This window comes from Ursus maritimus, unplaced genomic scaffold, assembly GCF_017311325.1.
Source record: "Ursus maritimus isolate PB19 unplaced genomic scaffold, ASM1731132v1 scaffold_13, whole genome shotgun sequence".
NCBI lineage: Eukaryota > Metazoa > Chordata > Mammalia > Carnivora > Ursidae > Ursus > Ursus maritimus.
Genome location: NW_024423675.1, coordinates 52,314,690 through 52,342,605, shown reverse-complemented (window position 1 = coordinate 52,342,605; position 27,916 = coordinate 52,314,690). Strand labels below are relative to the sequence as shown.

The 27,916-nt window shown below is 33.3% G+C and overlaps 1 protein-coding gene and 1 pseudogene across 5 annotated transcripts in view; both read right to left on the bottom strand.

Moving 5' to 3' along the window:
* The window catches only part of STXBP5 (syntaxin binding protein 5), a 159,607-nt gene that overhangs the window by 27,548 nt on the left and 104,143 nt on the right, over positions 1 to 27,916 (bottom strand). Inside the window, exons 18-22 of one of the 5 annotated variants that reach the window (XM_040627929.1) lie at positions 27,659 to 27,810; positions 21,364 to 21,426; positions 16,445 to 16,504; positions 16,296 to 16,343; positions 2,253 to 2,303 (exon numbers count right to left, since the gene is read on the bottom strand). In XM_040627929.1, the coding sequence (XP_040483863.1) occupies positions 2,253 to 2,303; positions 16,296 to 16,343; positions 16,445 to 16,504; positions 21,364 to 21,426; positions 27,659 to 27,810 (374 nt within the window). Of the gene's footprint in view, positions 1 to 2,252; positions 2,304 to 16,295; positions 16,344 to 16,444; positions 16,505 to 21,363; positions 21,430 to 27,658; positions 27,811 to 27,916 lie in introns of all 5 variants that reach the window. The other 4 variants (XM_008695061.2, XM_040627930.1, XM_040627932.1 and 1 more) reach the window with 4 other exon arrangements.
* LOC103666930 lies at positions 8,916 to 14,003 on the bottom strand (annotated as a pseudogene).

Here is a 27,916-nt window from a genome sequence, read left to right as displayed (position 1 = left end):
ATTAAAATTAGACACTTAGGTTCAATAACTTGCCCAGGATGACAAAGCTAATTGGTGGAAGAGTCAGGACTTGTGTCATGTCCAACTCTAAAACTTTCTCAGGCAACTCCAGATAGACATGGGATTAGTCAAACCACCAAAATCAAGGGGAGGGTTTTGGTTATTATTGAGAATTAAAGTTCAGTCTTTACATACAAAAATATATTTGAACATGTGATGTTTCTGGAAGCTCGAAACTCAGATAAAATTTATCATTAATGCCTCAATCCAGCTGTAGGTGTTACAAGCATGTCGTAAGATCATTGCTTTCATGTTACTCTCTGGATGCCTAGAACACTCGACCCATATATATCACCCTTTCCTTCCCACATAGAGCCTTACGCAACAACATTTTATTCCCCCAGTCAAAACATCACACCAAGAGTTGAATTTGGTCAGGGTAAACTTTAGGACAAAAAAACTAATTCACATTTAGGTATAAAAGTCTGATTTTTTTTTTCCTGTAGTTGTGGCCACTTGAAAAGTAACATCAGCAGCCTAACAATATCACCCATGGTTTCTGAGGCTGGGCCATGGAATCTGGGCTGGTGAAGCTATAGTCAAAGTGCAGCGTTGCAAGATTTCCTCACAAGCCAAAGTGAATGCTAGTCACAGAAGCTCCCAGAGCTGTAGGATGGTAACAGTCTCAGTTGCTTTAGGAACATCTGGTAGTTCGAGCCTATCAATAAAATTGTTTTTCCCCATTGACTCCCCAGCCAATATAAAACAATTACCAGCTAAGAATCTCTATCAAAACATAGTTCAGCAGTACAATGACTTGAAGGGAAATTACTTGGCAGCATGGAGACTGTTCCAAGGTATGGATCAATCAGTTGTAATTGGCTTAGGGCACTGAAATACATAGGCATATAAGCTAAAACATGAACTGAATAAAGATGATCTATACAAGCAGGGAATATACCTGCTGATTAAATTACTTGTATAAGTGTGATATTCTTTTTAAAAATAATTGTGGTATTTTCACTAATTGTAAAAGTACCTTCCATATGTTTTCTCAGATTGTTAAGATACTGGAAGATACAAAACCATTTTAACTAGCAGTATTTAGTGTTATTAAAATCACGGGCCTCTTTGAGAGTCTGATGAAAACTCTGCCCCTCAGATACACTTAGTATCAAATTACATCTTTCATTTCTATAGTAAAGGGAGCTACTCCCTTCTCAAAACATATGTTATCTTATATTCTAGATTAACTCTTGTTCCCTTAACACCAGTCCTACTACAGAATTCTACAAAATTGTTTTTCCTATGTTCAGGAATGGAACCTTGTACTGCTGACAGTGGAAGATAGTATGCCTACTCACTGATAATCATATAACTTCTATCGGTATAACTGAGGTAAGACTATGATCTGGAAATGCTAAAAATAGTATGGTGAAATGAACAATACCTAAGTTTGCATTATGCATAAGAAGGCAGTTAAGGAACCTAGAGAGAAGATGACAGGGGTGAGCAAACATAAGGCAGGAAATCTAGTTATTTCTAAGACAAAGATGGGTGAAACCCTCTTCAGTCAGTCTTTTTAATTCATTAAAGACCATCAAAATTTCTGAAATAAAAAAAAAGTGAGTTTAAAAAGAAACGCTGCAAGTTTATTTTTATCTTTACTGAAATGTCATTTGTCCCTATTCTGTGATATCAAGGAGGTGTTTTTGATCTGAAGATAAAGCAAAAGGGGAATATGTGAATATGTTCACTCTGCTTTCCTAGTGGACTAGTTGCATAGAAAGTACTATAGAAAAAGAAATACTTCCCAACTTATTATCACCAAGACGTAATAATGATTTTTGATATGAGAAATGCATTGTAATACAGAAAACTAATTTATTGTGAAAAAGTTAAATTCTTATAAGTTTATAAAGTTCAGTAAGTTTTCAGATGGTTAAATGGGATATATCAACTTTTAATAGAAATTAATCTGAAACTGCACAAATTTTAGTCTTATACTAAACCTTGTTTAAAGTATGAGAGCTGAGAAAATGTATTATTTTGGTTTGCTTGAATTTATAATCTTTAATAATTTATAGATGGCATTCTAGAGGTTATTGATCCTTAAACATCTTAATCATTTTAAACTTGATTTCTGATAAAAAATATAGTCTATGGTAATTTTAAATCTTCTGATTTCCTTGTCTTCCCTTTGGAGGGAGTTTAACTACTATAGATTTTATTTATTTATTTGTTTTACTTACCTAAGTCAGGCTTTAGGTCAGTAGGCAAGCTTAACTTCCTTGACATCTTTGCTGAAAAATAAAACACATTTTTAAAGTTCTGAAGCATATTTGATTCATATTTATTAATACCAACTGCTTGTCCAGATAGAAGTAAATACTTTTATTACTAAATCTAGATGCTAAGATAATTAAAATATGATTAATAATATTATAGGTGGAAAGTAAAACTTGTTTTCAACTTTTTAAAAGTTTGTACTTACTTGATGTAATATCTTTGTGTGCTTGAATTTGTTACTTCAAGAAAGCTTTTTAATTCTAACTGTTAATTATTTCTTAGGCTCACAGGAAAGGGTTAGGCTTTTCTAAGAGAAGCAGAGTCATTTCTCAGAAGGAAGGTGTTGCAGATAAGGACAATAGAGGCAGAAGATGGAGTTTGGATAGCTGATATAATAAAATCTTTCCAGTTCCTCATCTTCATAGCTACTGGGTTCATTATTTTTTAAGTTAATCTCTAGAATATAGGACAACTTCCATCTAAGATTAAATTTAAGTATCTGATTACATCATACAACTATCTGGATTCGCCTATTCTTGATACAAGTTAACACCATTATTTACCTGTCAGTGAAAAACAAACGAAACAAAGTCATGGCAATCTAAAATTATAGTATTTACAAAAATGTAAACTATATGTCGATTTCTATTTTGCACCAGAATAAAAAAGCCTCTGTATAAACTTACTGGAATTCACTTTCCATCCTCAAAGTCAGTTATTGCCTTAATCTAGGAAGTGATTTAGAGTTAGGAGCTGTTTAACTATATCTATTATGTTAGTGGCAATGCATGCGTGACAGACTAGTGCTCCCTATGCACAATCTTGAACAAGCACTTGTTTGTTAATACATGAATGCATATATTGGGTTAAATTTTGGGCTGTTAAGAGATACTTAAAGCACAGACCCTGCTAGTCCATAAGGGCGCCATGTAAACAAAGAGAAATCCAGTCATAGTATATAACTTCCACATCTAAAAAAATGATAAATCCAGTATTAGGAAAGAGGCATTAGGCAAACCGGGAAAGGGTGGGGGATTCAAGTTTTCATTTCTAAACTTCATCAATCTAATCATCATCCTTTAAACATCAAGAATGAGTCAAATATACAATCAGTCCTAACCCATTTTCACCGAGACATAATCAGTATCAGTTAATCGATAAAATGCACTACAAAACAAAACTAGCCAATGAAATCTGTGGTTAGCTGATTTCATATAAATGGTTACCATCGTATTTAATATATAATTCTCTAAAATTAGGAGATATTATACCCCCAAACCATCTTCTAAAATGCAATATTAAACACTCTCAAAAGAATTCAAAGAGGTTTTCACCAAATACCATGGGTACAATGTACACAGACTGATAAATAATATCTATACAATATTAGATGTTATCTGAAGTAGAAAAATCAGTCTGGTAGAGTCTAAAGACATTAATCAGATGATGTGGATGCCTCTCTAGACTCCACTACTCTGCTTTAATCCAGTTATTCTTTCAGACCAGTGCTTATCAAAAACTTAAAAGTACACACCAATCACCTGGCAATCCTGTTAAATCAGATTCTGATTCTATACTCCTGGATTGGGCCTGAGCTCTTACACTTCCAACAAACTCCCAGAAGATGCCAATGCTGCTTGCTGGTCTATGAACCACACTTTGGGCAGACAGGTCTTTAGACTAAAAGAAACTTCAGGATAGCAACCAAAACTAATTGAGCAAACCCAGTACGCATAATCAGTTAGTCATAACAAATGTTCCCTGGACAAGCTTCAATACCTAGGTTTGTAAAATGTGGAAGGGTAAAGAATAGTGGTTAGGACTGTATTTGGCATCAGATTAAACCTTAGATGGAATCCACTTCAACCAACTACCAGATGTGTGACCTTAGGCCGATCACTTTGCCTCTCTAAACCTGAAATTTCCTCATTTGTTAAATGAGGATAGATAATAATGCCAATTTCACAGCTGTGAAGATTATACAAGATGATGTAAGCAAAGCACTGAGCATAATACCTGACACACAATATGGATTTGATAAATGTTATTAATAATAAACAAATGAAATACGATTTCTAAATAAACTGTAAAATGCTATACAAATGAATTATTAATACACTTGTAAACAACCCAGCATTCCTTTATTCTACGATAATATTCCAAGGAACTAAAACAAGAAAATGGAAAAAAACCCCAAAACATTAGGACATGAAGTATAGAATGGTATGCACCGCTTTAAGCTCAACCTCATTTGTTTCAAAAACTAAATTCAATATACAGCTAAACATAACAAAGAAGAGAAATAACTTGAATAATTTACAAGCTACCTCAAGTTTATTCCTCATTAATGACAATACATTAAGTAAAAATTCTGTCAATTAGAAATATATCCGTTGAAGCTTTCATTCAATAAGCATATACCTATTTCTGCCAAAAAATTTCACTAGCATGAAATTTCCTTTTGAATTTCTTAAGTGTATGCTTTCAATCTCCCTCAGGATTTTCTACTAGAAATTCTTCTATATAAATTCTCAAATATTTAAAAAATTTAAGTTAATCTTTCCCATAAAACATAACTTTTTTTTGTCTAGCACTATTTATCATGTTAAAAAAAAACCCTGAATATAACCAACTTTCAAATAATTTTTCAGTTGGTCTAATTTTGACATTTTATTGAGGTTAAAATCGCACACAAAAAAGACTAGGCAGATTTTCTGAATTTACTATAAATGTCATAAAATGATTTAATTATGGGGTCTAATATTTTTTCCTGAACACTCTGCAACTGGAGACCCACAAGCCGACCGTGAACTCATAGCATTCAAAATATTTAAGCCACACTTCTGTAACACTTTGATATAATTTTGAGCAATCTCCTTGAACACAGAACTTAAAATGACAAATGTTAAAAGATTAACCTTTGTTATTTTGTGTTAATTCCACTTACCAATTAATATTATAAAAAAGATACAGAACTAATAATTTTAATGAACAGAGAAACATTTCTGTTACACATAGAGGTGGGGACAAGAGCAGAGGCATACTTATTACCTATTAAATATTTATTGGGCACATTACCGGCCATATGCCAGAAGGCAGGGATTTCTTGCCTCCAAGAGTTCGCAGCTCATTGGAGGAATGAAAAAATTCCACTGCAATGTACCAAGTAACAGATGCATGCACAAGGTGCCAATTAGAGTACACTGAACTTCTAAATTTCTTACCCTGGAATACCCATCTAAGACCATGGGACATGAAGATAAAGCCATCAAGGAATAACTCAGACTTTGTACATTTTCACAAAACTGTATGTTCCTCACTTGTTGACAGTATTCTTTTGAAATAAAATTTATATACAAATGAACAAATCTTAAATACATATTGAGTTTTGACAAACACCTATGTAACTCAAACCCTTAACACGATATAGAAATTCATCCCAAGAAATGTCATGCATATTCTTCCCAATCAATTCCTGTCCTCATCCCTAGAAATATCCACTGTTCTGATGGGTTTTTTTTTCCACTATCAATCAGTTTTGTCTATTCTAGAACTTCATATGAATGAAATTACATGGTATAAACTCCTGTGTAAGGCATCCTTCACTTGGGACAATGTTCTTTATCTTCTTCCCAAAGTATTTTAAAGCTTACATTTCTTCTTCAATGTATAAAATTAGAATTTTTAGATGAAAAACACAGTCTCAAGCAATAGATTCACAGGCATTAACAGATTAACATCTTCTAACTGTCCCCTCATACATATGCATTTTATCTTTAAGCTTTTTTGAATTGTGTGTCCTTTACAGAAAATTTGGAAAACAGAGAAACAGAATACATGGCCACCACGAATGCTTATAATCAAGAGGCAAGACGTTTGCCTATTTCCTGCAACTTTTTAAAATCCATTTTTATTTTATATACAAATCTGTATCCTGTTTTTCCACTACCAGAAGAAGCATTTTCTTTCCTCAGTTATTAGTATATTTTAATGGCTGCATATTTATTTATATGAACACTTCCTGAATAAGATTTTTTCCAATAAATAAGGCAATAAAAATGTACAAAAATATTTTCATATATTTTGATTATTTCCTTAGGAAAGAGTTCCATAGGGGACAATCATTTCTAGTACAACTCCCAAATCCCAAGGTCTTCTAAAGTATGTCTCTAAGAGGTAGCTTTTTTCTTCAAGTTTAAAAGAAAGGCATATGAATATAACATTTTACAAACTTCTGTTTAGCTGAAAACAAAGACAAACATGGATCAGAGAAATTTGGTAATATGTACAAGTCCCAGCCCACAACTATATCCCCTCAAAACTCAAGTTGTTCCATTTTCTCTCAGCATTGTGGGTAGCTGAGAAATCTAAAGCCAGGCTGATTATCACCTACTTTCGAATGTAACTTGTCTATTTTTTATGGATACTTATGGCAAGGGGAAGAGCAAAAGGAGGGGGTGGGGAAGGATTCAGATCCTTGGCATTCCACAACGTATTTGTATTTATCTGCTGTCAAGCTCCACAGCCCTTTCTTCTGTAGTCTCTATCCAGTGATAGATACTCATCTGGATGGTGTTATCATAGCAGATATTGAACTTTCAGTACTAGAATTTTCATTTTATTCATTATAAAGTTGCTATTTTCTCTATGCTGCTGCTGCTATTCTCTATCTGTTCACTCATTATGACCATTTTTTTCTTTTCAGTACTAAAACATATTACAGCAGCTGCTTTAAAAATCTTGGGCTAATTACAGTATCTAAATCATTTTTCAGTCTGTTTCTACTAATTTCTTATTCTTAATTATGGGTCACATTTTCCTACTTTTGATTTTGAATCTTTATTTCACATGCCTAGGAACTTTTGATTGGTTACAGGACAGAGTGGATTATGTGTGATGGATATAATACATCCACCTTAGTAGGTGTTGAGCTTTGCTCTGCCTGGCCATTAAATTACTGGTGGATCCTTGGTTTTATCAGGTTTGGTTTTCTTCTTTGTTAGGGTAGGTCTGTATCAGTTTGAATTTAGTTCTAGGATATGGCATTTATGCTAAGAAGTGATCCTTACTCTTAAGGAGTGGCCTTTCTGGGATATCCAGAAGGACCAAGGTGTTCAGCAAGGTCTAATGGCAGCAATTCCTGGTACTGCATGACTGCTGGTATCCTTGCCAGCTCTCAGACTCATAGCAGGTGGTTGCTACTAGGCCTTAGAGAGTCTTGCCCAGCTCATGTATAACTTTAGCCTGGAGTTGAACCCGAGTTAACCCTACACACAGACTTCTGTGAAGTCCCCTCTCTGCAGTTCCTTCCTCTCTAGAACACTATCTCACAAATTCTAGTCAATTTAGCAGCCCAGAACTCCACTCCCTGCTGCCTTAGCTTGGTAAGACTGCAGCTCCTCCTGAGTTCTACCCAACCTGCACTGCAACAGGAAAGTGTTCCATGGCAGAAACCTGGTCATGAAGCTCACCTCCTATTTTTCCTTTCTCTCAAGGATGGCAGCCCTAGACTACCTGTTGCTCAATGTCTAGAAAGAAGAGCCTAGATATTTTGACTAGTTTTACAGTTGTTTTCTGTGGAAGGCTAAGTCCCAAACCTAAGGTCTAAAGTTGAAATTTAGGCCATATATTTTTATGTTTTAATTTTGTGACTTCTAGGGAATATACTTATTTTCAGGTCTGTTTAGTTAACCTCCTTGATGGCAGGTCCACAACAGGGAGATCCACCTCTGGAAAACCTTTACTCAATCCTCCTAGCATATACTCTGCACCCTGGTATAATTCTGTGGATGAAGCAGTCATAGACTTTATCCACCAATTTTTGGTGATCGTATTTTTACTTCTTAGGCGTCTCAGAAGCACTTGCCAACCCAGTTACCTTGTAAGCTGATTTCATTGCATGTATAAAGAAACTTCTGCTCATGCTTTGAAGTTACTCAACTCCCATTGAGGCTTTCAAACTGAAGACATACAATTGAAATGAGTTCTTGGAAGACAAGTTGTCTTTCTCTTCTTCAACTGTGTCTTCTTCAACTCTTGCTCCTTGTACTCAATTTATCTTCCTTGATTTGAAATCTTCTGTCACTAGAGATTATAAACTAGTTCTCTTTTCCTATGCCTTTGTCCACAGCAGAAACGAGGGGAATGACAATAAAGTTTCTTCAATCTGAAGAAAACTGGTATCAGGTATGTCTTGGCAGGCTGTAAACCTGAGTCTCTACTCTCTTCTTATAAACTGGAATGAAGATATCAAGCTAACTGTCTGAGTAAGCAGTAAAGAGCTTCATTTGCTTGCTAGGAATAATGAAGTGATGTACGATCACAACAATCATGTCTGCAATGGTTTCAACAGCAAGGAAAGAAACAAATCTCAAGAGCACTGTTTAGACCTCCTTACCACAGATGACAGTTTTGTCATGGCAACTATACCAATCCCTGTAAAGTTTCTCAATTATGGAGATTCATATTGCTTCTCTGAAATTAAGCTGATGTTTTATAATTTTCCTTTTTCTATCTACTTTGTTCCGCATCTAATTTTTTTTTTTAAAGATTTTATCTATTTATTGACAGAGAGAGAGACAGCCAGTGAGAGAGGGAACACAAGCAGGGGGAGTGGGAGAGAAATAAGCAGGCTCCCAGCGGAAGAGCCCGACGTGGGGCTCGATCTCCAGAATTCCAGGATCACGCCCTGAGACGAAGGCAGACGCTTAACGACTGAGCCACCCAGGCGCCCCCACATCTGATTTTTCTATGGAAGGTTTCTTAAAAGAAAGGAAAACAGAAGTGTAACTTCTGCTTTTTGGAAAGTGACTTTTATAGGAAACAGTATACCAACAATAACAGGGAAAATGACTTATTATTACGGCAGTATGAAGATGCCAAAAAACCAAATTTTGTTTATACTGAGAGGTTCAATAATTAAAAAGAAGGTAACATATCAGTTTTTTCACCATCTGCAGAGATCCAATGCCACTTTTTTAAAGTAAAATGTTGAAATGTATCCATATTAAATTTTAAAAATCAGAGTAGTAACAAGACTAAAAATTAGCTTATAGGATATGGCAAAGATACCAACGGCAAAGTGAGATGAAGAAGTAGAAATTCTTGCCACTTATTACACATTATTTTAATAGCCATTAGAATTAATAATATCAATGTCTATCAATGTATATTTCCCATGTTAGAATATAAATTCCATGAGTTTGGAGATAAAAATTTATCCTGCAAAATTCTGCATCTGTGTATGTGTATTACACTTAATGTGTGGTCAATGACCATGCTGATGAATGAATAAATGAATAAGCACAGTCACTGGAATTTTACTTCTACAGAAAGAAGCTTAATTTTCTCACAGATGAAATAAAGAAAAAAAGGGCAAATTAAACACAGGCCTATTCATCAAACAGATCACTTTTGATATATGGAACACATATACATTACCTGAAATGAAGGGGAATCTTTAAAGTATCTGTTAAAGATTCAGCTATAGCAAATTCTTCTAATTCTTGAACTCCTGTACCTTTAGTCTTCAATATTTTTCCCATTTCTATTTGCTTTCCGTAAATTCATAAAACTTATCGTCTAGGATATCATAATAAACTCTGCATTTTCTATAGCATAAAAGGTGTTACAAAAAAAAGGTGTATGCTGAACTGTTCCTCCAAAATTTGTATGTTGAAACATTAACCCTCAATACCTCAGAATATGAGGAATTTGGAGACAGGGCCTTTAAAGAGGTGATTAAGTTGAAATGAAGCCATTAGGGGTAGACCCTCATCTCAACTGACGGAAAGAGGAAATTTAAACACACAAACACCACAGTTGTGAAGAATAGAAGGAAGATTATAAAAGACTCAATGAAAAAGCGGCCACCTGCAAGCCAAGAAGAAATCAAACCTTTTAACACCTTGATCTTGGACTTGTAGCCTCCAGAGCTGTTCTAGAGGAAATAAATTTCTGTTGTTTCAGTCACCCAGGCTGTGGTATTTTGTTATGGCAGCTACTTGCAAACTAATACAAGTAATGGTAGAACATAAATTGCCACATTGTTATTTGGTTGTTTTGGTGAAAAAATTTAGATTTAGCCAGCTGGACTCAGCTCAGATAATCCCAACTTTGTTGGCAACATCCAAAGCATCATAGTCAGGAACCAGTTGAACATATGCCTTCTTCACTCCATTGGGCCTAATCAGGGTGTTGACCTTGGCCACATCAATGTCACAGAGCTTCTTCACAGCCTGTTTGATCTGGTGCTTTTTGTCTCTGCATCCACAATGAACACAAGTGTGTTGTTGTCTTCTATTTTCTTCATGGATGAGTCAGTAGTTAGGGGGAACTTGATGGTGGCATAGTGGTCAAGCTTGTTTCTCCTGGGGGTGCTCTTTTAAGAGTATTTGGGCTGCCTTTGGGGATGCAGTGTCTTGGGCCATCGGAATGCAGGTGACGTGCAGATTTTTTTTTTTTTTTTTTTTTTTTTTTTGTGACTGTGAACACCTTTCAGCACCACTTTCTTGGCCTTCAAAGCCTTTGCTTTGGCTTCAGGTTTGAGAGGGTCAGCGGCTTCCTTCTTCGCCTTCAGCACCATCTTCGTGAACAGGATTGCCACATTAACAGTTCTATTCAAACAATACTTGACAAAGAAAGTATTTCAGTGATTTAACTTCAATTGGACTAATTTACTTTATGTTAGGAATCAAACAATAAATTATTTCCAGAAAGATCATTTTACATTCTTCCAGTATAAGAAAAAGATGGTTCTATGGAGTAAGAAATGCATACATAGGAAGTACTATGATACAAAAGACAAACAGACTTTGCTGAGATTTTATTAGGAAATTTGACAGAAAATACATTCTGAAATAAAATTAAAATCCAATACACACTATGCTATACTCTTCAGATGTTAGTCATCCTGAAAAAAAGAAAAAGAATTAATTAGAAAACCTCAGACTTGTATAATGGTTTTTAAGTACCTGACTGTGAAATTTAGTTCTTCATAAATTAAGAGTAATTTTACCTGTAAAAATGGTACTACTGCACACTCGACTCATCTTCTCTTTCAAGATGAGCTTCTATTTTTCAGTAGCCATATTTGGATTAAATATAAAGATGAACGTCTATAGAAGTAACAGCCACACATTTGGGATTGAATAATGGGGAATATAAAGTAGAAATGTCAGTACTAATTTTTTATAATGAATTAGAATAATTTTATAACTTAAAATTCTACTTAATTAATTTGATACATACCTTTTTATTCACATGGCAAACTCCAAATGGACCTCTGAGAATTTCTTTTTCAACTTGTAAATATAAAAGAATTGGGAAGACAGCACAAGAAAAAGAGAACTTACAGCATGAGAGTGGAGATATGCTATAGTAAAATAAGAGTCAAGAGACCGGGATTCTGGTCCTGACTAGGTCATTACTGTGGGACATTACTTTGGATGTGCAACTTAACTTCTTTGAGGCTCAATATCTTTTCTTGAAAAATAAGGGGGCTTGAGCAGATTTAAAATTGTAGGATTTAATTAATTAGTGATTTAGAAAATAATGACTAAGAACCTATTTAAGTTGCATTAGAACTCCTTAATTTAAAAAAAGAATCATTGGTCTTAGGTAAAAGAGAACTAATGAAAACAGTATTTAGACTAATGATCATTATCTTCATTTAAATTGACTTCAAAAATTACTTCAGTTTTTGCTAAAAAAGAAAATTAGTCATTACCCAAGTAACTGCTAACTCAGAGTCTGAGAAGTTAAAAGGACCATGGAGGTACAATCCTCCCTAGGTTTACAAATACCACCTGAAGAGTATCTATAGTGACTGGAGCTTGGAAGGTACTCATTAAATGGAGCCAAGTTTCTATTTGTTTTGGCTCAGTAAGTCACTGTATTTTTGAGTGTCTATATTTTAATCTCTAGTTATTATTTTCCCCCTCACAGCTTCATGTAATCATTTCTTCTATATGAAAATCAGTAATAATATGGGACATGGGCTTGTAGACCACCGTATCCAGCTAGAAATCTACTTTCACAGTGAAATAGAATCAATGAAATAGAATTAACAATCTTTAGAAAAGGTTGATCATGTAGTTTCAAAATCAACCAAACAATGCTAGCATCTGGACCATATTTTATTCATAAGGTATCACGAAAAATTTGATTAACAGTTTAACAAAGATACACATTTAAGGACTTTTTTTTTTTTTTACAAACTTAACAAGAAGCTTTACAGAATTTTATATTTCCAAAGTTTTATAAAATATAAATAATAAGCAAATTAAAAATTGATAACTATTCTTATTTTCTAAATGATTTACAGAAATGGTTAATACTACAGGAAAGATTGATTTTGGAAATGCTCGTCACTAAGATTTTACTAACAAAAATTAATCAAGTTTAAACAGGCAAAACAAATCACTATATGTGTATTACATGCATATACCTTTCTTTAGGGATGCTGCAATTGCATTATATTCTGCTATATTTTTGCTGTTAAACTCACAAAACTAAAGTTATATCTTTTTAGGCTGCTCTTCCAATGCATGAACAAGGAAGTCACTGTCAGCATCATTTACCTGAGTTAGCTGTCAGCCAGGAAACAAGGAAGCTAGGCTTTGGGTAGATGGGTTAGGGTCTCTGCTGTTTGCTGTAGTTACTTTCCTTGAGTCTGGTCTTTGAGGAAGGTAGACTTCCAGGCACTGTATATTATGTTTGGGTGTTAGGCACCAACACGACAACCAAGATCTGGTGGTAGGGCAGAACTTAACAGGAACCATCTTTTTTTCTAGGTTACTATGTAGATAGAACAGGCCCATAACCAGAGTATCTAGTTACAAATCACACAATGGACTTGTTTTTGAATCCTTACAGACTTTAGTAAATTGTCTTAAGAGGTAATATACTACAGTGCTGAATGACAAACAGTGAAGTCAGACTACTTGGGTGGGAATCCTGGCTCTGTCATTTGCTAGCTGTGTAACCACAAGATACATTACTTACACTCTACCTCTCTTTTTCCTCATCTGTAAAACAGGGAAGTAATAGTAAGTAGCTCACTGTAGTCACATCAAATGGATTAAATAAGAAATATTACTTATAAAAGGCTGGCACGGCATGGTGTCAGAAAAATTGTAATTGTTAAGTATATATATATATATGTTTTTAAAAAACTGTTATCATCTCAGCTATCTCAGCTGTACTGTTGGGCAGTAAAAAAGAGGCTGATTTTCCAAGCTTGGGTTAGAGTGTTAAGGAATGACATTTTGCACCTCACCCCTCCAATATCAGCAGCAATTACTTTCAAAGAAAAGGTGCAGCTGCGGAAACAAAGTTTTGGAGCCAAGACACTTCAGTCAGCCTTCCAAGCAAGTTGGCTTTCTTACTAGTGTCAATCTTCAGGGTCTAGGCTTAAATTCTTATGCCCTCCCTTACTAGGCCACTGCATCACTACAATTACAGTTGAAGCTATAAATGTTTGTAGACTGAGGAAGAGAGAGGTGATAATTTTATGAGGCTCAGAATACTTCAGGGGAAGTACAGGACTGGATGAAAGGAACACGGTGAGCTCAGAATGCTCAAGAAATCCTAGCACTTTTTAAAAAAAAATTTTATTTATTTATTTTAGAGAGAGACAGAGAGAGCACGGGGAGGGGGGCAGAAGGAGAGCAAGAGAGACAATCTCAAGCCAACTCCCCACTGAGTGGGGGCCCGATGTGGGGCTCAATCTCATGACCCTGAGATCATGACCTAAGCTGAAGTCAAGAGTCGGATGCTTAACCAACTGAGCCACCCAAGCACTCCTCAAGGAAACCTTTACTTTTTTTTTTTTTTTTAAAGATTTTATTTATTTATTTGACAGAGACAGACAGCCAGCGAGAGAGAACACAAGCAGGGGGAGTGGGAGAGGAAGAAACAAGCTCCCAGCGGAGGAGCCCGATGCGGGGCTCAATCCCGGAACATCGGGATCACGCCCTGAGCCGAAGGCAGACGCTTAACGACTGCGCCACCCAGGCGCCCCAGAAACCTTTACTTTTGACACCATAATCTTTACACAGAAAACACGTCTTGACAGAGAGGTCTTCAGGAGAGTCTATGTATTTTTACTCCTGATATTATTTTATGTGTTTTTCAATAGCATATTTTATAACTCTTATTATAAAACTAGACACTAATGTAGAGAGAGAAACTCATTTTTTTAACTGTAAAAATTTTATAGTCAAAAATGGAGCAGTCTCCATATGAATGAAGAAAAAAACTGAGAAGTGAGTTTTCCTTTTACCTATGTTGGGATTAAAAACCACACTGAAAGATTACCACCAAAACCAAACAAAATTATATAAAAAAAAGGAGCCAGAGCAGTAGTTTCTGAAGAAGCAAAATAATTATGTATAACTGTGTGACTAACCTAAGTTTGAAAAACTGAATAAAGTTAACACGTTTCCCAAAAACTATAAATATAAAAACTGGCACGACAAAAAGAAAAACTTGCCAATAACATAAAAAGCAAGCAAGAACATCACCAAAGAACTTCCAATAATGTTCCTCATCTAAGAAATTTGTTAACTGAAGACTTTCAAATATTCAGGCTCAGATACTTCATGTTACATATTCTATTCAAAACACAGAAAAAAGAGAGGAGATAGTCACCACATTTAACAAAGCAAATACAACCCCAGGATCAAAAATCGGACAGAGAAATTATTTTTAAAAATTTAATTATATACACAAGGTTCCTTCATGCAAGGTAAAATCCCAGATAATTAAATTCTAAAAGTTCTTTGATTAAGGGTATGTAGGAAAGTCCCTTCTAACTTTTTACATTATATGACAATAAGTACTATTAAGAAAAAATATTAAAAAGATTTGGTTGAAAAAGTATTATGCTATAGTGCTAGTACATAATTAAAGTGATTTAACTATTACCAACTGATTCACTATAAAACCACAAAGAGATAATCAACTCGCCATATATGAAGAGCCCTTTGCCCAAGAATAAACCATCTTATTTTAAAAATGACCAGAGGTGCTAACAGTCAGCCAACGTTAATATGACTAAACAGGGTTCAATTTACAACATGCAGACAATATGGATGCTACTTCTGTTAAATTTTTGAAATTTAATTTGATTATATATTAAGCTTTATCATAAGAAAAGGTAAATCTATTTCAGCGGCCTTAGAAATGCATATCATTTAATATAATTCAAGGAATATATGGTAGGCATTTTGGAGGAAATAACATAATAACCGTATAATAAAAATTTTGTATTTAAATCAAAGATTTATTCTCTTTTTGTAAAACAGTGTTTCTCAAGCCTTTAAAAATCTTCAGAGAATATTCAAATTTCTATGACCAACCAAAAAATCTTAAGAGTTTGATTATGTCCTCAAATTTGATTCTATTTTGTCTTCCTATTTTAAACTGAAAACCTTGGACTGGGTAATTCATTTCAAAGTATATTCATAAAAACAGTCAAAGGATTAATATAAAATACTCTCCATCAATCATTTTTACTTGGGGGGAAGGGAAGAGTCTTAAGAAAATTCCCATTTAACTCAAGGGTAGTGCAGATTACAGAACAAAAGTCAATATTTTAGAGAACTATTTCCTTGAAATTGGGGATTTTGAAAATTCGAGAAAGATGGAATAAAGGTAGGAGAAAATACAAACAAAACTATAAAGGAAAAAGATCTCAAAATCTGGAAGTATAAAATTGTACTACTTATTGCATAAATTGAACCCTGCTTTATTTTAAATAAAGCAAAAATAAAAATAGAATAATTCACATTGTAAGTCAGAAGAAGAACTGCAATCCCAATTTAACTGATTTTTAATAATTACTGCCCCAATGAGTTTAGAAGAAACAGCCCAAGAGATTATTGTTTAGCACAGAAATAACAAATTAATATATACAAAATGCAATGCATTAGATCATTTTCTGGTGTTGAATAACACTGCATATAGCAAGGATTAGAAACAAAAGAGAAATTTCTATTTCCTACCTATATCACTGGCTACCATCTTGGAAAACTTTCTGCTTTTGGTCTTCACTGAAAATAATATTTTGATATAAAATGTCAAAATCTATTCAAAGTAAACTAAATGAATTAAACATAATTAAAGAAAATACTTTAAAATAAAGATACTATACCCTTTTCTATAAAATTATTCATTTTTTGTTCATCATCTGAATTGTGTGGTGATGAAGAACCTACACAAACGAAGACAATGGAAGGAACAGGCACATCGTCAGTCACAAACACGGAGTTGTCATAGGGAAAAGTACAAACAAAATAATCTGGTAACTTCTAAGATAAGTTTCCATATTATTGGCCTCAAGAAAATGTCATGCGTACAGTTAGTAACAACTCTTATAATATTACAGTAAGAAGAGCAAACAGTAGTGCATTATCTTTCACATTAGAGAGATCCCCAGTATATATAAATATTAACTTTAATCTATAACAATTTTTCCGTAAGTTACAACCATTTAGAAAAATCTTGGTATAGCTGTTAGAGAACAGATAAAGAAAAATATAGGCAGCAATTAACTGTTTCTGAAAGAAAATGCAAAAATTCTTTGACACTAGTTAACTGAATAAGCTTCATCTTGAACTAAGAATCCTGTGCAAGAAGTATAGTCAAAATTTATTTTAGGGTTAACTTTCTAGATACAAACTTCAAAATCATATAAATTCTATCATTACCAGAGAGATCTTTAAAATACTGAGGATAATACTTAAAATTTTAGGTATGTTCAAATATTTACTTACATTTAATGAGGCAAGAAATATTTAACTTTATTCTGGCTGTGACTTTCAATAAGTTTATCTAATATTTTTATAATTAAGATTTTTTTAATAATATTTTTTTATTATGTTAGTCACCATACAGATTTTAGTTGCCTCTTTTCCTTAAAAAAAAGGTGTTTTTAACTTTTCATCGCATTTCTTTTCTAACAAAAATATTTTATTTATAAATGTAATCCTAAGTAGTATTCTAGTTGACAACTTTTGTTAAAGGATCTATTCTTTATAATAGCACATTTCAAATGATATCGCGCCCATAAATTTTCACAATCTCCTTGCTATAAATCAGTTTCCCTTTTCCAATAGCCCTTTATCTGTACACTTCCCTTATGACGTTCATCATTTAAAATCTCATATTTTAAAAAGTTTACACTTGTTCCACTGCACTGCACTTCTAAAAACTGGGCCCCCATTTGATTCATCTTTGCACCCCCCCTTGCACTCAGTAGAGTGCTTTGTATGCAGCAATCGCTAAGTAAACATTTGTTGAATGAATAAAAAGCTTTTCTGATAGAAGCAAATACCTGAAACATAACTGGAAGTAAATAAAAAAGTCTTTCTGTACTGTTTTTCTCTTTTATCCCAGTGAAAGTACTGAACCTTAATAAATAAGGTCAAAGTTTGACCTTCTCTTCCCCCAGAAAAATCATACTTTCTTTGGCTAAGTGGAAAATATCCTTGGAATCTCTCCATAGACCAAGTAAAACCTGCAACATTGGCAGCATCCAATTACTTCTATAATAGTCTTAAAAGATTACTCTTTAAAAATGATGTTATTTTTGCTAAGTAGCATTTATGGATCCTCATAAATCCTTTATCAAAAATATCACATAAGTAACACTGGATTCAGTGATATTTTCAGGAATAGAAATGCGTATACTTGTTTTTCAAAGAAGATAATAGTTATGTTATAAATATTTTAAAATATCACAGTCACCTCTGATATTAAATAGCCACAGGAATGTAAAAAATTATTAATACTTTTTTATTTGATATATTTCATCTTAGAGCAATAGCTACATATCTAAATATGAATATAAAATTATACAAATGTTTTTTAGTATTTCCAAAAGAAATTTCCAACATAAGCCATAAATGTAAAGAAAAGACTTATTTTTCCCAAAACTGAAAATTCCTACCATTGGTTTTCAGAATTTTTGTCAAAGTTCCAAAAATGCTTTCAGCATATCCCACTTGAATATATTTACCAAATAATTATGATTAAATAAACATAGAAAATATTTACAGCTTCTTGTTTTTTTTCTAGGGCACATGGCAACTCCTGAAGGCAGCATTTATATAATGGTCTATGTGGCCCTGGGTTTCCTTCAAAGTGAAATAACCTAACAAATGTTTTTATTATTTTCACATATGCACACACACACACACACACACACACACACACACACACACACACATTTCTGATGCAGTACTAAAACAAAATTCCAATATTATTAAAGTGCTCAGTAAAGCAATCTGAGTTCTTTGAAATGCAGAGACCAAATGGAGATAGCAGAAGTTATTTCTTATGTTAATTCAGGATGACAGAATTTAATATTCTATTTCAGAGACACTGCTGGTTTATTTAAAAACAAATGAAAAAAACAAACTATATTCATTACTTGGATTTTCTCAGGATGCTTTTTGAATTGAGCTTTGATACTGATCAGCTAAACTGCTGAGATTACCAATTTTGATTATGGGACTTAAATGCTTTCCAAAAAGTTGCTCATTTATATTATTATTTTGAATAAACACATTGATTTTGATAAAGGTTGTATGGCCACTTTTCATTTTTATAATAGTGGTCCTCCTCTTAGTATTTAGGAGTGACTAAGTTGAACTCCCAACCCACTTTTACATGTTTCTTCTTCTCTCATGATACATTGTTTTCTATTAACTATATTGGTTTTATAATTTATATTGTATCACTTAACTATTTATTTATATCCTACCACACTGCGGAAAGTATTAAGGCTAGTAATTTAATTACTACTTTCGATGGTTTTAATAACATCATCACCTTGTGGTTCTTCTGATTCATCTCAAACTTACCCCACCTGTTTTTCTTTTTTTGACCATCCTAAATTAGTAGAATTTGCATGTATTGGTGAGAGGAATGATACTAAATTATTCTTTTATTTCCGAATGCTAACAAGAATGAAGGCAAAAAAGTTACAAATGTGCAAAGAGTAAGACAATTGGCCCAAGATGGGTAGCAAGAATTACTACTATTTTAAAATGGACAAGTAGTGAAAGACACAGCTGTTAAGAATGTAGTGTCAAAGGATTAGTTTTTCAGAATTTTATTCTAGTTTCTAGTGTATGTTTAGTACATATGAGTGACATCTATCTCCTGCTCTATGAAACATGTTTCAGACACAACTACTATCTACTAAAGTTTGATTTGTTTTTTGTAAAGCTGTCTTTTCTGATATGCAGGAATGCATACAATTCTTCAGAAAATTCTTATATCTTTCGGGGCATAATCAAAGACTAAACTAAATAAGTTAAGAGTTTTCTATCTAAGATCAGAATTTCTGATTTAGCAATGATTTCTGCAGTCATAGTTTTACTTTGCAGTTCAAACTCACTGAAACAATACCTAGTGTCATATAAATTTCTGTATGTTAAAACTATATGTCCTTTCACGTGGATCAAAAAATAATATATTTGAAAATGTTCAAAAATGTTTGAGTTTCTCAGAGAAAGATTTGGAGGGTTTCTACTTTTATGCACTTTTTATATTTAAATACTCAGATTTTAATATACTTAAATACTTATCTATAATTACCTCTTGTTGGCTATTCCAAATTGATAGATGTATATACCTATTCATAGTTTGGCTTAGGATAATGAGGAGTATTAATTTATTTGGGCTGAGTCTTGTTAAAACACTTTTGATGGTCATTTAATATATTAAAGAATAATTACATGTCCAAATTATTCAGTCTGGCTTTTAGCCTTAACATATTGACAACTGCATTCATATGGCCTTTAGAGACGGTAAGAAGATTAGAATACTATTGTAGGTAGATGGACAACGAACAGCAATAATGAAAAGATACTACAGCTCTAAATTCCAAATTCAGAAATAACTCTAGTTCTGTAAGATCAGATGTACAGTTATTTGCTCCATATTTCTCATTCAAACTTTACTGTACCAACATTCAGACTTAACGTTAGGTGTTAATTACATAATTCCTATAGCTCCATGTTCCATTAATGAGTGAATTTAAATATGAAATTTAAAGATTAAGAAAACCAGAAGGTAGATATATCTTAAGGGATAATTTGTGCAATATCAGGAAAATGCAATTTCAAAAACAAAACATCACAAAAGCTTTTACAGTTCTATGTCTAATAAAATGCTAAACTGAAATATGAGAGACCAAAGTAAAATGCACTTCTCAATATTTCCCATGCTTATAATGACTTCTGATGTAGTAGAACCCGCTATGGAAGGACCAAAATCTATTTAAGAACCGTGTTACTTTATCCTAAGAACAATCTTTCCAGTGGAAAGCTGATAAATATCCCCGGCCAGAATGATTTAATATGGTAGTTAAAATTGTGAAGTCAACTGTAGCAAAGACTGGCAAAGTTTCTATCCACTTAAAATAATAATAAAATCACAATCCTCTTAATCTTAAGGAGACTGAAAAGATACTAAAAGTTATGTTCCACTAAAATATTAATATACACATAGATCACATATAGACCTATATTACATGGACAAAAAAGGACAACTGTTTTAATATAGGCATAAAATTATATCAAACATCACTTTGACCAAAAACAAAAACACATACATTTGGTCTAAAATTATTCTGTCTACAGTTACCACCAGATTATAAATGTTCAAAATCTTTGATAATATTTAAATGGACACTACTCAAGAATTAGAGCACTATTCTCCCAGATGACACCAGGCAAGCCTAGAGCAAAGACAAGATTGTAGGTTAACCAAACCATTTGATCCAATGGTGAGGAGTAAAATATATTTTCCCTAAAAAATATAATATAAGAAAGCTAAGTAAACAGTTATATGACTCTTAACAGGTAATAGCTATGGGGTTTTAACTAGTGCAATTCTTTTCACCTAAGGAGAATGCAAAAAATAGTTACCATTTTAAGAATAAATATGTGACACAAAAGTTCCTTGTAGGTGTTATTTTAAATGCTTATCTGTAAAAAGGAATTTTGATACACTGTATTGGTTTTTATAGAATTATAATTATTAATGAAATAAACACATTACCAGAAGTTGGAGATTTGCAGCGATCTTCTGGGACTGCAGTCCCTTCACTAATATCACACAGACCTGCTAAAAAACAAAACCAGAAACCAAATCACAACACAAATTTATGTAAGTGCAGTTTTATGTTCTATTTACAGTACACATTTAATGACTGCCCATTGTTAAAAACCCAGCAGCTGAATAGACTATACTGGCATTGATACTGTGCCCATTAATCGAGATAGGAAATAAGAGCATTTTGATAGTAAAATATCTCAAAATAATACAGCAGTCAGTCACTAGTTAAGCAAAAAGGAAACTTCTAAGAGATAATTTTCTATTCTTCAAGGACATTAGACATGAAGTAGGACTTGTTTAAAATCATTAATTTGAGAGTATATGATAGACTGACTGGGTTTCTCTTGAGGGAAAATAAATACTTGGTAGTAAACCTGGTGATTTTTACATCATAGAAATTCTCAACTCAAACCTCAAAGTGGTTTCGGCTAAGTACATCTCAAACACCTTCCTTGAATACTTTTAAATAATAATTAAAATATTTTGTGCCTCCACATTCAATATTTAAAATATTGTACATTACTTATCTTGTAGGACTATACTTCTTAAAAGCTATACCACACATTTTTAAAGAGCTCTAAAGAAATACTTCTTTTTCACAGAGTTATATGAATTATATAAAACTATTTTATAGGAAGGCCTAGATTCTTAGGAGAAAACAAAGCAAGGTATTTTACACGCAGACAAGAATTAAAAGACATGGCAATATGCAGAGTAAATAGGACAGATATTAAGTTGCTTCGTGATTGGAATGAAAAGAATTCCTTCAAATTCTTTAAAAATTATAAGTAAACACACATCAAGAGTTTGGGATAGCTGGGCAACAGACGGGGACTACGTATTTAGGCCTCAGAAGAAGTTAGCTATTATGCTGACATATGTGCATATATGACCATTATCTACTTTTCCAATCCTTTGGTAAAAGACATGATGTCACATCCAGTCACTAAGAAAGCTTTTACAACAACATTTTCAGAGAACACAGAGTACTGAATTGGGTTTATAAGAAGGGCTTTCTATTTTGAATTATATATTATTTTTCTTCACTAGGAAGTTTTTGAATGACAACCAGCAATTTTTTTCTCTCTTTTTAACACTTATTAAACTAATGGTTCTGGGGGGAAAAAAACCAAAAACTAGTTTTTATAGTTCAAAGATGATGGATGGAATTTTAGGTATGCATTTAATCTTTGACAAAATACTTTTTTATATAAATGAACTCCTCCTTGACTAAAATAGCAAGTCTTAAAACAGTAGCGATATACAGAAACAACCTAAGTGTCCACCAAACATATATATATATGTGTATATATGTATATATGTGTATATGTGTATATACGTTCACACACACAATGGAATATTCAGCCAAAAAAGATTTAAATTTTGCCATTTGTGACAACATAGATGGACTCCAGGGACATTACGTTAAATAGAATAAGACAGAGGAAGACAATTACTGTATAATCTCATTTATATGATATAGTGGAATCTAAACTCACCCACCCCCCGGGGGGGAAAAAAAAAACCCACAACAAAACAAAAACAAGCTCATAGATACAGAGACCAAATTAGTGATTGCCATAAGCAGGGTGTGGAAGGTGGGAAAAATGGGTAAAAGGGGTCAAGGGTACAAACCTCCAGTTATAGAATAAATAAGGGATGTAATGTACAGCATAACTATAGTTAATGAGAGTGTACTAGATATCTTGAAAACTGCTAAGAGTAGATCTTAAAAGTTCTCATTACAAGGACAAAAATTTTGTAACTATTTAAGATAAAGACTGTTAGACCTACTGTGGTGATCATTTTGCAAAGTATACAAATATCAAATTGGTATTTGAAATTAATATAATGATTTATATGCCAATTATACCTCAATAATAAATAGTAGTGATAGTATACTCTAGTACTACAGTGAGCCTAGTACTGAATAAAAATAATCGATTTTGAAGTTTTAAACCTTCCAGCTGGCTCTGGGTAAAAGTCAAGTCCAACCCTACATGACTCATCTATGGTTTATACTATGTGGCTATTGTATATGGTTTATGATTTCTACCTACAAATATCTTTTTGGGTCTTTGCCATCAAATGTAGTAGTTACCCTTTATGGACAAAAAGCATCCTTCTTTTTCACATGCTTAAGTAGGAAGCTTAATTTACTATCTAAAATGTTCAACAAAGCATAATCATATATTATTCAACATAATGTATCTACTGAGGTACACTACATCAAAGTTAATGTAGGCTACAAATTGACCCACTAGATACCATGGTTTAATCCAGGGGTTGGCAAACGTGTTCTGTGAAGGTCTAAATTGGTTTTGAGGCCAGCTAAACAAATAAGCATGATGCTGTTCTAATTAAACTGTATTGGCAAAACCCAGCAGTGGGCCGGTTTTGGCTCAGGGACAGTAGTTTGCTGACTCTTGATTTAACCAATCTTGCAATTGTCAAAATGACGAGGTTACTTCCATCTACCTAGTTCATAAAAAACATACATGGAATTCTTTATTATGTATCTGGTTAACTTCAGGAAACATTATGTCAACAGGCTGCTATGAGCCATCAATGCAGTTACGAGATTAAAATAACACCGATTTTGGTACAATTTACTTTTAGCGGATTCCTGCTGACTTCAATTGATAGCTCTATTTTCAGTATGCATACAAGGCATTTCAATATGCACAAATATGATTCTAGAATTTTGACTGGTTTGTACATCAAATTTACTGATTTATTTGACATTTATCAACTTGGGTACTGTTTACAAATTCCCTTCACAAATTCTCTTGATATGTTTTTATTACTTTATCACTTTTTATTACCAAGGTCAGCCTTACATATATAATATAGCTTAGATTTTCATTTCTCTTAATTATTTTTCATATTTTCCAGAAAGATAAATCATTCCTCTTAATGAAGGGTTGAGAAACAAAGTTATTTAGCTCTACGTTGTTTTTCAACTATCATTTCAAATGATCCCTAGAGTCCTAATCCTTTTTTAAATATATTTTCATTGAAACCAAACATTTTGCCAGCCCATTTTTTGAAGACCAGCCTATATTCAAAACAGTACTTAATGCTTTATGCAACATTTATTATACATCCTTGATTATATCCCTCATTTCTTATACAGTGTGTTTTGTTTCTTATAATATATACATACATAGTATACACACACACACTCAGAAATATCAACTAGTATTACTCGGCTCGATAGCTACTTCTCTTTTTCTATTCTACTGAATATATTGAAGACTTGAAATTAATTGCAACTGTATAGACCATATTTTCATTTTTAGAGCCACTTCTTTGTAAGTTTCAAAAAAAAATATCTTTCCTAAAGTCATGCACAACTTTGTCCCTCTAATTCCCTTCTTTAAAATTATCAACTTCCAAGACTAAGCTAACTTTCTTTTCATGGGTTTATCACTTTCACGTCATTAAGAAGATCTTATTTGGGGTTTAGAATTATATTCAGAACAGAAATTTCCCTTTTATGTCCTTCACTGAGTGAAAAAGTAGTCAGCAAAACAAGACACATATTATCATGTTTCACTTTTGTTATAATTAAGACTCTCAGCAAGCAGATACACAGGTAGTTGAAATACTTTATCACTAAATGTCCCTGTAACAGCTTCATAATTTTTACTATGAAAGCACTGTACATATTTTAGTAATGGGTTCAACTGTATTTTAATAGAGCTGTAAAACACAATGTTTATAAAATAATTTCATGAGTGACACCTCACTCTTTATGAAAACATATTAGAATCTACTTGTAGTAAAAACATTTCTCCAAGCCAATTTTTAAAAAAGATAGAATTTGGTGGTATTTGGGCTACACTTCCAAAACATATTATAAAATGCATGCTTCTGCAAGAATATCCTTTTTGTCAGTGCAATTAAAGAACTTTAGTACCAGCTATTTTATATTTAATTTTATTTGAAACATATTTCAGAATTAAGGCACAAATATTCTTAAAATGTTAAAGCACGTTTTAAAATAACTTTCTTTTGGGGGCGCCTGGGTGGCACAGCGGTTAAGCGTCTGCCTTCGGCTCAGGGCGTGGTCCCAGCATTATGGGATCGAGCCCCACATCAGGCTCCTCCGCTGTGAGCCTGCTTCTTCCTCTCCCACTCCCCCTGCCTGTGTTCCCTCTCTCATTGGCTGTCTCTATCTCTGTCAAATAAATAAATAAAATCTTTAAAAAATAAAATAAAATAACTTTCTTTTAATTTTTATTTAAGACACAATCCTAAATATTGTTACAAGTGAGCATAATAATATCTTAAACTAATAAAGAAAAACTCAAATAGTGCTCCTCTGCCTAAACATCTAACTCTTCAATACAAAATAAAGCAAATAATATAAATAATATTATGAGATTTACTACAGGATACAGGATGCAATAAAATTTAAGAAAAAAATATTTTTGAAATCACATGGAAAAATGGGTTTCTATCCTTGGATAAGCTTAGGTATTTAATTTCTAGCAATTTTATGAAACTACTATGAGGTATCAAGGAGAAGAGAAATTAATTTTAGGAGCAATGAAATTTTTACACAGGTTTGTGGTAGAATTGCTAAAAGTACTTGTTTCCTCTATCATGACAATGTTTTAACTTTCTAACACTAAATACCAATTTCTTTTGCTTTATAAAGAAACTGGACTGGGACACAAACATTTCACTAGTTTTCATATACATAGATGATGAATTTAAGGAATGAGCATACCATTTTAGATATATAATGTTTTAATAAACTCTGTTAAAAATAAATGAGAAAAAAATGATTTTACAGACAACAAACAAACATGCCATGACTTTACTGACATGGAATAAATAACTTACTTAAAGAAGAACGGAGTTTTTTCACAGATTCAGAATATAAGCTAGAAAGGCCGCACATGCAAGAAGTCACAATCAGCATGCCTTAGTGAAGCAATGAAAAGTGAAGGAAAAAAAAGGAGACAAAGGTACTAGAATGGTATGGTTGGGACAATTTCTGCTGAAGATAACACATGGCAAAATGATCACATACAAAAACAAAAATGGAAAAGAAAATCCAAGCATCAAGCCAAAGTGACAGTAGGGTCTATACCCCACCACTTTTTTTTTTTCCTTCTCTCATGAACTGTGATATAGGTAGTACTAGCTAATTATGCCATGAGAGCAAATGAGAAATGAATCTCGGAAAGAACTGAAAATTGGAGAGACTGAGTTATAAGTATAGACCAGAGCTTCCCAGTGTTTCACTGCACAGTGGCATTGTGCAAATGGGCTAAGTCTCCCCAAGACAGGGTTCCCCTCAATCCCCCAATCCCTGGTCCAGCTGAACAGGTCCTGAGGAGACTGGAGCCTGCAGGCCAGTAACTGCTGAAGGCCTCACTAATATACCCCCAAGCGCCAGAGATCCAATGCCATGAGGTTAAAAAAAAAAAAAAAATGGTGAGTAGTACTGGTAAAGACCACCAACTAGACATATTAAAACATTTAAAATTAAGACTAATTGGGCGCCTGGGTGGCTCAGTCAGTTAAATGTCTGCCTTTGGCTGAGGTCATGATCCAGGGGTCCTGGAATGGAACCCAACATCTGGGCTCCCTACTCAGCAGGGAGTCTGCTTCTCCCTCCCCCTGGGCCCCTCCCCTCATGCTCTCTCTCAAATAAGTAAATAAAACCTTTTAAAAAATTTAAAAATTATAAAAAATTAAGACTAATTACCTAGCAACCACAAAAGAACGCTACAGAGAAAATTCTTAATAGATCTGGGTTTGCATTGAATCAAGGCTGCCTAAGAGCACTGTATTTTCATAGAAATCAAGTTCACTTTTGCATTTACAATTTTTTTATCATATGGGAAATGATCCCTTTAAATAACACGTTTGAAACAACGAATTTTGGTCTTATAATACCAAACAATAAAAGGGGCAAAACTTTGAGATTAACTTTTATTCCATAATAATGAGACAAATTTTCATCTCATTATAATTTAGCTGAAGAAGCTTGCCACTGTAGTTCTTTCCCAATGTTAATTCAAATCCTAGGATATTAAAAACAAAAGCAAAATCTAATAACAACACAACACAAAAGAAGCCTCAAACCTTTTACTAGTTTTGACAGTTTACATATATAGACAAAGTCAGACTAGTTATTTATCTTACTGAAGTATTTATATTCACAGAAGTAACTCAGTATTTATAGAAATCCTAAAACTCAGGATTGTTTTCTCTGTACCTCCTGAAGGCTGTCGAGATTTACGAGGAGACCGGGGTTCTCTCCGATAAGGATCATTGGAGCCATATAATTCAATAGTGCCCAGGTTGAGGAGTACTGCTTTCTGGAGGTAGTCTACCATGGCAATGCCATTACAATTGCCAAAAACTACCCTGGGAATAGGAAAAGAGCAAATGTTTTAGCACAAATAAGTAATGTATAAGGAAATGTACTTGTAGTCTATAAGGCTGAAAAGAAGGAGGATGGGTTTTTCAGAAA